The following is a 15,425-nucleotide window of genomic DNA, read 5'->3' as shown; positions in this document are numbered from 1 at the left end:
TAATTGTAAAGTAAATTGTAAAATCTCTTTTATTTCACTCATGTGAGGATAGAGAAGAATTTTTATTTTTAGAGAAAAGATGGTATAAAATAGATAAAGTCCAAAGATTAAAAAAAACTAAAATTATGTGATCAATTGTAAGAAATCAAATAAAATATTTAAACAATCTTCGTGACATATATAGAATGGATTGAGAAAATGAAGTAATCTATATATCTCAATTAAAAAACACAAAAATGGTTTGTTACGATTCCACACTTAAATTAAACGATTCCTTTAAGACGTTTAATGATATTTTTAATTGATTTGAACTATATATATATATATATATATATATCTTTTTTGTTTTTGAAAATTTACGTATGACGAATTTCTTTCTGGATTTGCCGTGATCCATTTGTGTGTTACAAAAGCATTAGCTGTTTCATCTTGTGACTTGTGTAATTACAGCGGCATCTTTCCCACGTGATACCTGTACAGTGCAACAATCACAACAACATTGACATTTGACAAGTACAAGATAATAGTAATAGTTCTAAGATAATCGATATATATCAGTAATTTTATAATCATATATTTATTTATTTAATTATTATTTTTGAAAATGAAAACTTGTGAAAACAAATAGGTACACTTCTCACTATATTTAATCTCATTTTCTTTTATTTTCCTTCCTCTGCCTGACATACCCTTAATTCCAGTTATATATACACTAAAAAAACCTCATGAAATATCAAAGTGATTTTTTTAAAAGTCATAATTGATATTATTTATGTGAGAGAGAAGAGTCATACATGATCTGGAGAATAATTAATGGTATGAATTGAAAAAATAAATGTTTACAATACTGTTTTTCCTATGATATGCAACCAAAAAGCTTTTTAAGATAGATTAATATTGTTCCTGTAACCAAAAAGTTTTAAATAGCTTTAATAACGAGTATAAAGTGAGGGTAGAACTTATACCTATTCTCCTTTTTTTTAACCAATTAGGTCACATTTTAAAGAAAAATAAATAATCTTTAAATGTACTCATTGACCTTATATCTTTTAAAAAATTGAGCTTAGAACATAAAATGACTGAATAATAATTTAAATACAGCTCTAAAACGAACAAGAATTCAAATATAATGATTGATTTTTACTATATATGCTAGATTGAAATGGAATATGGACAATATTAAGACACACTAACATTAATCGTTAAATATTAAAAAAGTGACACACCTACAACTAATCAAATAATAATTTATCCTCTTCTCTTTATATATAAGAAACAAAACAAAAATAATATATAATATTGTTACCCATTATGTAGGCTTGTTGCAGGCCACTAAACTTGCTTCACATGCAAAAAGATTGATTGAGGATCCAATCATACTGTTTCATATATTGAATTGCCCAATAAAATAAGCCAATTAATTTATTCCTACACGTAATTCATCTATTTTTTTTTTCTTATCTCTCCCTTTCAGGTCCCTGTCATAAACATTTACTACATTACAAACTCGATCAACTGAATCACCCATAAGCAGAAAGTTTACATATATATATGATCAGAAATTAAATCACATATCTTTTCATCTTTATATATATATATATATATGGACATAATTGAAAAAAAAAATAGCAAACAAGTGAGATCAACCTAAACAATACATCAATCTTAATCCGAACCTAATTTTGTTTCCTTAAACTATTTCAAACAACAAAGTTTTATGACAATTCTCTCTGTTTTTTTTTTTTGTCAACAATCTTCACATCATATTCTCAATAGAAAAATACTAAGTTCAGGTCCTCCATTACCATCGGGATTCAACATGTAAAACGCCTCCGAGTCACGACTCCCCACAACTCGTTCAAACCGTGCCCTCATGTACATCAACTCGCCCTCCGACCCACCGCCGCCGCCGCCACCTTTTCCGTCCTCCAGAAGGGGGATCACGCCGGCGCCGACGGACACGCTCTGGACGGTGGTCAGCACGTGCCAGTCGAGGTCCCCGCACGTGCGGGACACTGCATAGCCGCAGTTCCTGCCGTTGCAGTACATGGTCCAGGAAGGCTCCTGAAAGAGTCTCTTGTGGTGTTGCCGACCACCATTAGTGGACGCTGAGAACGTCGACACTTTCTGGCACTCGAGCGCCAGACGCACGAGACCAGAGGACATCTCCTTGACCAGGGAGGAGGTGGACATGGCGAGTTCAACGAGGAGAAGGGGCTCGGCGCGGGGATGGAGCTGCACGGCGAAGGATATGTGACCGCGGCGGTGGCCGAAGAGGGTTCCGGTGACTTTCCGGCCGAGAGAGGGGGTGATGGAGATATGCGAGGGGATGGTGAGCCACTTGCATGTGGGGATCATCGTGGGGAACGTGAAGATGTTGAGGAAGGAACGTATGAGGGTGGATAACTTGTTTTGTGGCGTTAGTTTCTGCCCTTTTTGTTGCTGCTGATGGTAGAAGGTGGAGACCGAAGGCGATGATCCTCGTCCCACGAGGAGTTTGTCGGAGACATCCTCGGATTCGGAGGCGCGGGAGTGAGAGAGGGTGGAAGGTAGGATTCTTCGGGTGTTTCGTGTTGTGGCTGTGCATGCACTCGAGCTTCTTTGGAAGATTTGTTGTTGGTGTTGATTTTGATGGTGGTGTTTCATGCTGTGTTATTGATGGGGTTTTGGAGTGAATGAAGGATTGTAAATAAAGGTTGAATTTTGGAAAGAGGAGGAAGAAGAAGAAGAAGAAGGAGAGGGACCGACAAGGTGATTATGGTGTTGGGGGAGGGGAGGAATATAAAGGGAGGGTGTGGAGGGTTGTGGTTGCGATGATCATAATTTGTTTTACTTTTGTATTGGGAATGGTCCTACACTTCTAACAACAACCATCATCTTTATGTTGCTTAATCATAATATCACTTTCATATTATACCATCTAAATCCAACTTATAACGTGCTTATATCTCATTAATTTACTCGACTAATTAACACTTTTAACATTACAAATGATGCTGATGTTTAATTTAATGACCTAGAAAAATCTAAAATATTAACCTTCATCCGTGGGTCCTTCTTGCCTTATCACACACACACACACACTAGCTACTACTACTCCATTAGTAATTTTGCAAAACTTGTTTTACTTTTTACAAATTAGCTAAATTGGGAAGAAAAGAGAAAAATAGAAAATATCATAAGTAGGGGTGATGGGAATGTATATATAAATCTGAAATCTTGTCTTGACTTGATTTTGACATAGAAACTCTATTTATGGGATGCATTAGGAATCCAAAGAAATTAGGGAAAATAGTTTTTGCAAAAGTGGTTAGATTTAAACACCTAAAAAATCTCTAATAAAAGTAATGATTTTATGAAGTGATAATACGTAAAATTGAAAAGACTAATTATTAAAAATAAATAGAAACTTAATTATAAAAAAAAGTGTTAAATAGTTGTGAGAAGGAAGAAAAAGAATAATTTAGGCTTATGAAAGAATGTGGGAAATCTTTGTATGTAAGAAGATGTTGTTGAAATGCAGAAAAATAAAAAATTGAGAAGATCTAATAGATGAGCTGGTTTTGATTTATTAGGTCATTAAAGTTTTGTTTATTTGTATGATTTTGTGTTGACCGTTGGATTAAAATGATGGAGAGATATGATAATTATGGTGGAAACATGCGTGATATGGGGACCTGCATGAAGTCCAAAAGTAAATAAATAAAAGTATGAAAATTCAGAGACACATTCGTGAGACATGCACATTGATTTGATGTCTGTGTTTTATATGTATATTATCTGCAAACATATCCCTAACAAAACTATAATCCTTGATTAAGAAGCGATTATGTCTACTAATTAATTAACTTTATGACACACCTTCTAATCCAATAATAAGCTATAAACATTTGAGTACCTTCTTGCACATTCGTGTGACCTAACTAACTAAGATATCAAAACTTGCTTCATATATTTTTTAGCTCATGGAATGAATCAATTCCACACACAACATGCACTATTTAATAATCATTTATCCTTTTTGCAATCATATTATTAAATTTATCCATTTCTTTCTTGCAAAATATGTATATTCACTGAGATGGGTTATGCATTATAGACTGAATCTTTTTATATTTATAATATTTAGAGCTTTATATTGCTTGACTAAACTTTGGTCAAATCTATTATACTAAGATCCTTCAGCACGAAATATTTTAATTTGCAATTTTTTAACACAAGTATAAGAAGATTTAAGAACTAATTCACTCATAAAATTGATTAATAAGATGAAAATTATTTCTATTTGAAAGGAAATTGGTCTTGTTTTTAATAATGATGAATATCCAACAATTGTACATTTAATAATTAGAGGACAATTTTTTCACAAGAAATATTTTAGTAAATGTATAAAGAGTAAATTACTGGTTTATTTACGTAACACGTCTAATTTTTTTCCTGAAATACCATTAATTAAATTGTTGTCAGTAACACGTCTAAAAATTATAATAATAACCTTTTTTTACTCATACAAAATAATAACTAAAATTACATATTAAAGTTTTAAAAAATAAAATTATAATTTTCTCTTAATAGAGTGTCGAGGAATCTAAATATAAGTTTAAGTTATATTTGCTATAAATAAAAAAAATAAACACTTTATATAAGACTCATAAATTCAATAGAACTCGTAAATTTATTGCTTTAAAATTATTTAGATGAAGATGATCTATTCATTTATATGCTTTAAGTTTCATTATTGTTAAATGGTGTTATAATCTAAAGTTCATACATTGATTATTAACTTTCAAACAAGCTGGTTGTGATAATAATTTCCCTAAAATATAATGTAATAGTATAAGAAAATCATCTTTAATAAAGAGTCCCATAAACCCGCACGTAAAGATAAAATAAAACAAGTAAAATAAAATAAGTGATTAAAAAAAATTATCTTGATGAGTAATCCAAAATTTGAAACCGAATTACGTGAATTCAAGATTTTCAACCATTCTAGTTATTATTGAAAAATAATGAATAATTTATACGAATAACTTAATTAAAGAATAAAAAAAATAATTAAAAGAAATATATTAATGTGGGGGAGAGAGAGAAGAAGATATAGGAAATGAGCATTTTGAAAAGAAAAGGAAAGAAAAAATGGATATGAAATGGAGGCGCGTGCTGGTGCCACCCTAGAAAGTGGGGAATATATTACAAAATTGCATGACACGAGGCTGACGATCATCATAAGCTCAGGTCAATCACAATTATGCTGTTTCACTCAACCCACTTTCTCCCACACTTTTCCAAATCTAAATTAATTAACTATAATAATATCAAATTAATTATATTTACAATTAAATAAAAAAAATTTAAAAATACAAAACATTTTGAACCGTTCAAAGAATAAAATCATTTTATAACAACTCACTCGAAAATATTTAAATTTAAAAAATTAAAATTTTAAATTAATTTTAAATACAATTATATCTTTCACTTTCTCCAATTTTTGTATTTCTGAATATCTGATATAATATTTGAATTAATGATTGATTGCTTTCATCATTGGGCATGTAAAAGAAAAATTGAGTTAATTATGATTTTGGACGGTTCCAAAGCCAGGATTATGCCTCCAAGATCCAGTGGATCGGTTAACAAACCATTTTAATATAAGGAATCATGGAAAAGTGTTTATGTCATTTGACAAGGGTAGGTTACATTAAAATAGCTTTTGCTTATTAAAAAATGTTCAAAATATATAAGCCTTAATTATCTTTTTGTTTTAAAAAATATATAATTAGTATAAGAAATTGCAACATCTAAATCATAAAAGGACCCACCTTTTTTATATGTGGTTCCTATGACTCCACCCAATGTTTGGAATTTCATTTTTAATTTTTTTTTGGAATGACACTTATGGTAAGAGTTTCATGTGTGCCCCAATGAGAACAGAGATATAAAAAGTTATTATCTCCTTTTATTATACTTTTAGACTTAAACTAGTCTAAGATCGTACACGAGTCGGTTTTTTAAGAGAAATAATATGTAATTATTGTTGTAATTATGTATATTTGAAGATAATAATATATTTAGAGTTTGGTAATATGGAGCACATAAAATTATTAATGAAGAGTATCTTCATAATACTAGAAATAGTAGTAATATATTATACTACTAATAATATTATTAGTAATAAGAGTAGTACTGATAATATTAGTAATAGTAAAAGTAATACTATAGTGCTTAGATATATTTATATTTAAAATAGATAAGTTTATGAAAAATTTCAAAACTTAATTAATATAAGAAAAGTATGTTTAGATATTATTTATATTATATTATTAATGTTATTAATTATTTTATGTTTGTTGAAAAATTATTTTATTTTTTTGTATGATCAAAGTTTTTATTCAAAGATTAAATTGGAAGGAGACACTTAAAATGATTTATGAAAGAAATTAAATAAGAAAAATGAAGGCAATTAAAATTAAAATAGTCTTTTCAAAATTGAGATTGAAGTAATCATTAGTTGTATAAATCAATGTTCATCTCATCTTAAAATAATTTATCCATAGGATATAATTACCTAAATTCGAGTTTTTAAGATGAGAAGACGAAAAATCTAAAAATACTCAAATTATAGACAAGTACAAGTTTAGACTTATATAGAGCAAAAATTTATTTGCATAAAAACAATGTTAGCACGATTATTTGTGCAAGATATCGGTATCATATCAAAAAGTGTTAATTTAAATGTGAAGTTTTTATTTATTACACTTTAGACATATAATCTTGACACAAAGACCAATACAATACTAAGGCAAATGTGTTAAGTTTGATAAATTGAACCTCTCACTAAAACGAATAGATTTACTTTAATAAATTGAACATTTCACTAAGACGAATGGATTAACTTCGATAACTTCAACTTTACACTAAAACAAACAGATTTAGTCTAATTAATTGAACATAGCACTAAGACAAACAAATTTATTCTGATAAATTGAACTTCACACTAAACCGAACGAATTTAATTCAATAAATTGACAATCTTAAGATAAAGACTAACTCCACACTAAAATGAATAAATTAAATTTAATAATTGTTAACTTGACTCCGGAAGGCTTTGTTTGGGTACATAGTAAAAGATCAAGTGTATAAAGAAAATAATAATTAAAAGTCCACCAAACACGTTAATAAATTAATAACTTTTTCTGACAAGGATCATTTAAAGAGTAGCTTAAAAAGAAATACTCCAACAGGCTAATTTTAATTTTAAATAACAATAGTGAATAGAATAGTTTAAAATAAACGAGAAAGTATCACGCATGTTATTATAAAAATTATTTTTAATTTAAAATAAACTTTGAAAAAAAAATAAAAATAAAAATGGAAATATTGTGCATGTTCATGAATAAATAATCAAAATAAAAAATTGCCTCCTTACATCTCACCAAAATCCCGCAAGTGGGGCTATGATTTAACACTCCAAGAACAAAAACTTACATTCTTCTTCCACAATTTGACCTCCATTACTCCTTCACAAAACCTAAACCTGGTTAAAGTCAAAAGGTTCTTTTGGTCATTATGAAAAATTTGGGGTGAATGGGTGTAGGAAAGAAGCTCCCTATTTAAGTTGAACAAATTGAACAAGAAAGCACATGATCTGGCCCAAAGCAAAATTCTTCTTGCACCTTGTAACTTCTTACTCCATAATATTTTTCATATTACCTATTTTGCTCTTTGAGAATTATATGTTTATGAACCTCCCATAGCTCCATTTTCTTTCTTCTTCTTTCTTTTTAACATCTGAAGGTCGTTTTATTTCGTTCCCTGTTGTATAATGTGAAAGTTTTCTTAGATTAAACAATCCATAACTTTTTCAAATTGAGGAATTTATAAGTAAAACTTTGAATTTATTTTTTTCTTTTGGATTTTGCAATTCAAAACTTGAAAACAGCATTTTGAATTAAACAACTACAAAATTTGGAGTTGAAAATACTATTCCAAATTATAATACACAAGTATAATTATTGATTAAATATTATATATAATCGAAAGGGATAATGTTGATTGATGTAACATCCCAAAATATAGCATAATACTATATTATAGATTAATCACATATAATAATATGATAGACCAGTTCACATAAAGCTAGTAAAGTATTTTAACAGTACAGTTATCCAAAATAACCATAAAACTAAAAACTTTACAGAACAACATAACTCTGATACAAAAATAAAGACATAAATCGAACAGTGATACAACACACTGTTTAAACCGATCGGTTTACAAAAGATAGGTTAAGCCTATTGACTGATCGATCCATTCTAAAACTATAAACAACTAATGATTGAGCGGTCTTAACTTAAGCAACAGGGTCCTCGCCTTCCAATGCTTGTTCCACCGAACACTCATCACCTTCTGCTCACATACACAGGAAGATCATTGCAAAAGAAAAGATAACCGGACAGATAAAACAAGACAAACAAGAAAGTAGGGTAAGCTAATGTAATTTAATTATAAACACATATATACAATTCATGCAAGTTCAATACGTACAAAAACGAACGGTACATCATGCAAACACTTAATACATTTAATCACATACAAACTGAACACCACCATTCATATATATATATATAAATCGAACACTATGACTTGACCATCCAGATTGTATGAATATGTAGCTACAGTCGTCCTTACACTTGTGGTAGTGTAACAGCTGACACCAATCAAGCTACTACCCAAGGTTAATCCCATAATAGCTACCTCGGCACCCTGAGGTGGTAGGACCTCCTGCTATTCTCACAAATGAAATACCTCTCTATGTGAGAATGATACTCATAGAATTTCAGGATGAACGCCAGCTTAGCATATCCATATTCATACTTTACAATTCAATAACCATACACGAGACATTCCGCCTTGGAATTCTCTTCCATAGTATTTAAAGGTCACAATTCTCATATTTAACAAAATCTATCATTCATCGGTTACATTTTCATTCATAAAATAAAGATATCATGTGAACGTTAGAGACCAAACACTTTCCCACTACCCAACCGAGAGAACCAAACGCTTCGTAAGAGACAAAACAGAAGAAAATGACCGAACGCTATTATTGACCGACCGCTATAGAAACCGAATACTAGGAACTTAATCCAATCCTGAAGAGCTTACACCGTACACTCATAACTTAAACCGAACTCTAGTTTAATATCAGAAAATTATGATCAGACCGAACGGTCATACTTAGATAATACCTCTAATAGACCGAACACCTGTAAATGACTGAGTACGTAACACGGTCGAACGGTCAATCAAAGCAAAACTCTGAATAACACTTCTTAAACCAAAACAAGACATTTTTCTTAATTTCTAATCTTCCAAACTTGATTTCTAAGTTATTTTAAACCTATTTCACTGAATCTATTACACACTGCTCACCACTCACATTTTCACATGCTTTCATTCCCAAACCAGAAATGATCGAACGTTCTACAACAGGCAAACCCCAGTCCAGTTCACATGTCTCGGCCAAACATAGAATTTGAATACAATTCAATTAAACACACCATTATTCATACATGCAAGCGTCTACACATCAATTCCAAACACTGAAAAATATAATTAAATCACTAGCTTCCCTTACCTTGAATAAACTAGGCACTTCCTAAGCTTCCACCACTTTAACTAACCGGCAACCACTTCTAAAGCAACCTATTACAATTTCGATCGGCGAAAAGGGACCAACCAAAGGATCAAAGACAGAAACAGTTTTAGAGAGATAGATGAAGAACACATGCAAGCTAAACAGTCTTGCATGTTTTAGGAAATTCCAAAACTTAAAAAGAAGAATGAGTTTACATACCCACTTCACACAGCAACTAGATTGATGGAAAAGAAACTCTTGCCACCAAGGAAGAACTCAGACACAACCTAGATGATAATCAGAAGAAGGAGAAAGTGAAGATTTTTAGAGAGAAGAAGGAGAATTGTAGAGAGAAGGAGGAGAAACTCAGAAAGTTTGGAGAGAAGAGGTGCATGCAAAAGTGGCTCAATGTTTGAAAATTTTACTTATATACTATTGTCAAAAATCGATCGACCAATCAGCTACACACACCTGTCTTCCACTTTCTGAATTTTCTAAACCCTTTCACCTACACTTGGTTTCCACTCACAGCTGAAATTAATGGTTCTGACAATTAACCTTCACATAAACTGAATTAGAAAATTTGGAGTGAAATATCACACAAAGTTGATATGATATCTCATTAAAACAACTTCTTGATACTGTGAGATTTGAGTCAACACATGATGAATTTTGTTGAAGCTTTTACAATAACAAGTAAAATATTTTATTATTTGTGTCGAAAATGTCACAAAGAACATATTTTGATATTTATTTGAGATGTGAGATTACTTATTTTAATAAATTTGTGAGGTGTCATTGTAATATTGATTTATGATTAGGGAAAAAAAAGAAAACTTAGAAAATTTCTAGCAAATACAAAGTGTAAACACACCCAAAATAATGACTAACGTTTGTTGGAAACTTTAAATATACATAATGTAGTTATTCCTCTTCCAAAATTATTTATTCCACAGTCAAAATTGTTTATTCTACTCTTCACTCTTATACTTCATCTTTTTAATCTATTAATTCTAATAAATAACTCATTTGTAACCATTACACTAAGAAAAATGAAAATGAAATATAAATGTCTTATAGTAATTTGATTATTTTATATATTTGGTTTCACAACACTTGCCTTGGTACATGTTTGTAGAGTGAAAAAAGATCCCTCCCATCAACTCATAAGTTTATAATTCTCCACCAAGTTCACTTGAATTTTGCAACAAATAATCCTAAAGATCCATTATTACATATATATATATATATATATATATATATATATATATATAGAGAGAGAGAGAGAGAGAGAGAGAGAGAGAGAGAGGAAGAGAGGGAGACCTCAAAAACCACCTTTTTTATCTAATCAACCATCTTAATACCTGAAAACTGTTTGGTTGAACTAAATGACTAAAGTATTTCAACATGGTAAGGCCATTTAGCATGAAACTTTAACCTAATTCAGCAACCAAATGCTGGTGAAAGCCAAAAATTTATGAACTAAACATAAAATTTATTTAATTTGCCTAAAACTATCTCTATATTCTAAAACTTAAAGGTGGCAGATGAAGAAAGCTTTCAGTACAAAAATGTCACTGTGAAGCCACTTGACTCCCTGAGTCGTTGCAAGGTTCTATTTTCCATCCTTTCCTCTGATGACCATAATCTGGTGTTGACAACCTGAAACAAGAAAATTCACAAGCATGAAACCCTTTTGGCTAATGTCAATAGTATTCAACTTTTTCACCTTAGAGAACGTCATAATCATTCATTAGCTGATGTCAAAACTTATATTCAACTCAATTACAATGTTAAGGAATAAATCCTATATAATTAGGAATCTTTAGATTATATATCCATTATTGAGAATGTTTTTATTTAATCTCTCATTTTAATATCAAGTAGCAATATGTTTATATTGTTATATTTGACTAACTTTGTTTATAGATGATTTTGAATACATAATTCTTGATTGTCAATTTAAATAATTCATAATAATGAAATATATAGATCAGTATCCCCATGTCCTACATTTTAGAGTTTACACATGTCAAAGTGTCCATATCCATGTTGTGCAACATATTTCAGTTTCTAAATAGGTTTCAATAAGAACAAAGGGAGTCATGATGACATACCCTAACTGCAAAGAAGTATCTGAATGACCATTTTCCTCTGAAGCACAATTGAAAAGAGACTTTGAACTGTTCTTGGAAAATGTTCTATCCAAACAACTAAATTCAAGGAACTGTGTCTTTGTTTTATTTTGTATCTCCTCAAGCTGTTTACAGTTCAAATTAAAGACGAGTAAGAAGATTGGCTGTTTCCAGATTTCAAAGGTTAATTTGAGATAGTTTATAGTTTTTACTCTTAAATCAGGTTTGGTTCTCACCTGTTTACGCAGAACTTCATTCTCCAGCATAGCTTTTTGCTCCTGCAGATACATTTGGAGAACTTGTTAAAAAACAACTTATGAAAAGAAAGCTGTATTCCAAATTCTCTTCCATTAGAGTATAATCCATTATTATTCTACAAACATAAAGAAATAATGACTTTGAACAAATGAACCTCTGAAATTTTTCCTTTAAAGTTAGGCTTTGGAAGGAATACAATTACCATAAATATTGACTCTTTACTAGCTATGTTGTGGAATGAAAACGAGATGAAAAGAGCAAGAAGAACCCTGTACCTGTATCCTGGACCTTGTAAGTTGTTCTACAAGTACTTGTTCCTGAAACAATATATTGTGAGGAATAAGATTAATCACAGCAGATTCATATATAAGTCTTGACCTGAAGAACTGAATAAGTGGTTGAATTTAGTAACTGATAAACATGTCAGAAATAAAATATGATTAACCTGGTTACAATCTAGTTATTCGTTTTTTTTTACAATAAGTACTTACTAATGAACTAATCATTATTTAAAAATATTTTTGAAGCTTATTAGACTTGGACAGTTCTGCCATAACAAGCAAAAAACTGCTATTATGGCCATTATTTGAATCCATAGCAGCCAAAGGCCACTCTTTTATTCCGCTATTGACTACTATACATAATAAGGAAATGAATCACTGTGGTCAAATACCCTTAAAAAGGATCAAACTCTGTCTGAATATGACCATATTAACATGCATGGAATAGTGTAGAGAAAATCTTGTAAGGATTAAGGAAATTACGAATCAAAATAATACAATCAATTACATCACTGTTGGTATTTGATCTCAGTACCTTCCTGTCTTTGACAGCTAATATCCCTTCACTCAGCTGCTTTTCTAGGTGCTGCAGCTCTTTAAGGCTCAATCCATCAAGCTCCTTACCCTTCATATTTCTACACAATTTGAGAATATTATCAGAAAAAAAATCAACACACGAGATAGAAAATACAGTGAGGTAGTTCCATTATTGGGTCATTTCATTAAGGTGTTTCACTAATGATTGTATCAGTTAGTTGCAATAGCATTGCTGATTAGTTATATAAAGTGTCAGTGAAACTTACGAGTATGCAGATCGAAGCTTTGTTATTTCATCCATCAAAAGATCTGTATCAGGCTCCATAACCGTAACCTATTGAAAAGCATGAATAATAACACTTCAAACTATATACTGAGAAAGATTAACTTAAAAGGGTTAGGGGTTTATTAAAAAAAGTGTGATGCTTTAAGATATTAGAGGGAAACATTTAAATACATCTTTTGGGGACACATCAATAGGTTGCTCTGCAGAATCCAATTCTGTGCCTTTCATATACCTTGATAGGGTATGCTCCATGCTTCATAAATGAAATAAAATTCATTAATCATAAGAAAAAAGTAAGCCTCAGGTGGATCATATAAACAGTTGCAAGAACAGTAAGAGCATTTGAAAGTTGCTAAAAGGCCAGCATGAGCTTGGACTAGCAAATTAGTATTAAATTTGATGGAAAAAAATCTTCTATCACAATTATATCCTTGCATTTAAAAAATGGCATCTAAGTTTTAAAAGAAAACTAAAAGATATGTTTTATTATTGTCCCCATATTTACTTCAGCTAAATTTTGGAGCAATAATCACTTATTTTTAGAATATTCTCAGGAAGCTCTCTAAATAAGATAGTCTAAACATGGCTAATTGTCAATAACTGATTAAGGCAGAATTTGGACTAGAAAAAAAGTAGAAAATTGTAGACCCTAATGTGATGGTTACTACCATAGATGTTTTTTTGGCATTAGGAATCTAGAATAGCACAAGATGGGATTCTTCAACTCATCAAACCAGATACATCATACATGAACACAACTCAGTTTCAGTACTTGTTTCTTCATTGATCCCATAGCCACAAAATGCATGTAGAGTATAATTCTATCTCTACCCCTAAAAATCTCTTTCTCTGTCTTGCAGAGTTAATTTTCTTTTAACTAACCTCACCATTCACATCATCCACAAAAGATAAATTCATCAGAACCACACCTTTAGCTTAAACCTTAACAAAAATCCAAATTCAAACATTTGTCTGATAAAAACCCTCCACGTTTTTTTTCTTGTAACAAAACAATTGTTCTCCTTTAAACTCTTAAATGGTTCTCCAATACAAAGAACAGCAAACCTGTTTACTTGGTCCACAAGTATCACCACCCCAAACAACTTTCATGAAAAAAAAAACTAAATATCTAGCAAGATTACCTTGTATCCTAAAAACAAACAAAATCCTAAAAAGAATCATTTTTGTTTGTGAAAGGTTTCAGATTTGAACAAAGGGGTGAAACAAGCAAGCACCTTGTGTTTGAAAACTCATAAAGCTTGCCAGTGCTAGAGAATATGATGACAGCAACCTCAGCATCACATAGAACAGACAATTCTCTGGCCTTCTTGAGCAACCCATTTCTCCTCTTGGAAAAGGTAACCTGTCTGCTGTTCAAATTCTCAATTTTCTTAATCTCAATCTTCCCCCTCCCCATGTTTTTTTCTCTTCCCTCTCACAAAGCACCAACCTTTATTATCCTTCCTCACCAAACACTGAACCCACCAGCATTCAGAATAAGAGGGGAAAGATGGGCATGAAAAGAAGGACCTCAAAAGAGGTTCTTTATTTATATGCAAGACACACAGCACACACAAAATAAAAAAAAACACAACTATATTGTTGTTGGAGAGGATTGGGATTCTGCAGAGACCACCAAAAATGGAAAGAGTGACCAAAATTAGAATCTTGGGAGAAAAGTGACAGATGGATTACTATGTGTGGCAATGATCCTAATATGGGATACTATTTGCTTGGGGAGTAGGTAATCGCCACTTCTAGGAAAGTTTTTTCTCATACAATCTTACTTTATCTTTGGATGGTACTAGGAATTCCAACCATCTTCATGATGTTTCTTTTCATCTAAATAGATTATCTTTTTTGTTTTATAAGTGATATATTTTTTTTCTGAAAAATAGGGGTTGGTAAAATCTATTCTGAGATGGGAATCTCAGATTCGATCTTTGAATGTTGTTTTGATTTAAATTTCTAATTTTTATTTAGTATTTTTCTTAGATTTTTATATAAATATTTGACTTTATGTGGATTAAAGAAAAGGTGATTGGGTAAATTGTTAAAAAAAAGTACTAAAACAAAATTAGAAAGGAGGTGTAGGAAATGTTTAGAATAGTAGTGATTAAAACAAACTTTCCTTTATTATTTTTAAGCTATTTATGGTTTCATCTTGAGTTATAGATTTTGTTCAAATATTAAAATATATCTAATTACCATATTTAAATTTACTTATATTGGTAATTCAAACAATTATGATTTTTTTTTAAATTTAAAAGTAGTGTAACAGATAGAAAACA

At 30.7% G+C, this 15,425-nt stretch overlaps 2 protein-coding genes across 3 annotated transcripts; both read right to left on the bottom strand.

Annotated features, from left to right (window-relative positions):
* Positions 1-1,562: 1,562 nt before the first annotated feature.
* Positions 1,563-2,808, bottom strand: LOC108325571 (protein MIZU-KUSSEI 1). The gene has a single exon (XM_017558668.2). It carries the CDS (start codon positions 2,644-2,646, stop codon positions 1,762-1,764), a length of 885 nt encoding a protein of 294 aa, XP_017414157.1. The 5' UTR covers positions 2,647-2,808; the 3' UTR covers positions 1,563-1,761.
* An 8,190-nt stretch (positions 2,809-10,998) lies between these two features.
* Positions 10,999-14,915, bottom strand: LOC108325491 (agamous-like MADS-box protein AGL15). 2 transcript variants are annotated; one of them, XM_017558570.2, is made up of 8 exons: positions 14,370-14,915; positions 13,306-13,387; positions 13,115-13,182; positions 12,847-12,946; positions 12,306-12,347; positions 12,009-12,050; positions 11,755-11,897; positions 10,999-11,299 (listed from the first exon to the last, which is right to left on the bottom strand). In XM_017558570.2, exons 1-8 carry the CDS (start codon positions 14,549-14,551, stop codon positions 11,212-11,214), a joined length of 747 nt encoding a protein of 248 aa, XP_017414059.1. In that variant the 5' UTR covers positions 14,552-14,915; the 3' UTR covers positions 10,999-11,211. The 2 variants fall into 2 exon arrangements, with proteins under 2 accessions (XP_017414059.1, XP_017414060.1); XM_017558571.2 differs by lacking the exon at positions 11,755-11,897 and having other exon boundaries at positions 14,370-14,912.
* Between the last annotated feature and the right edge of the window lie 510 nt (positions 14,916-15,425).

This window comes from Vigna angularis, chromosome 3, assembly GCF_016808095.1.
Source record: "Vigna angularis cultivar LongXiaoDou No.4 chromosome 3, ASM1680809v1, whole genome shotgun sequence".
In the NCBI taxonomy this organism is placed as follows: domain Eukaryota; kingdom Viridiplantae; phylum Streptophyta; class Magnoliopsida; order Fabales; family Fabaceae; genus Vigna; species Vigna angularis.
The sequence above is the reverse complement of the archived record's forward strand: the minus strand, read 5'-3'. Positions and strand labels throughout refer to the sequence as shown.

Excerpts from the sequence above, each read along its gene's own strand:
- LOC108325571 (XM_017558668.2), bottom strand. The coding sequence starts at position 2,646 with ATGAAACACCACCATCAAAATCAACACCAACAACAAATCTTCCAAAGA.
- LOC108325491 (XM_017558570.2), bottom strand. The coding sequence starts at position 14,551 with ATGGGGAGGGGGAAGATTGAGATTAAGAAAATTGAGAATTTGAACAGC. Across the intron at positions 12,947-13,114 it reads AAGCTTCGATCTGCATACTC|AAATATGAAGGGTAAGGAGC; the intron begins GTAAGTTTCACT and ends CAAATTGTGTAG. Across the intron at positions 11,898-12,008 it reads ATGAAGTTCTGCGTAAACAG|CTTGAGGAGATACAAAATAA; the intron begins GTGAGAACCAAA and ends AACTGTAAACAG.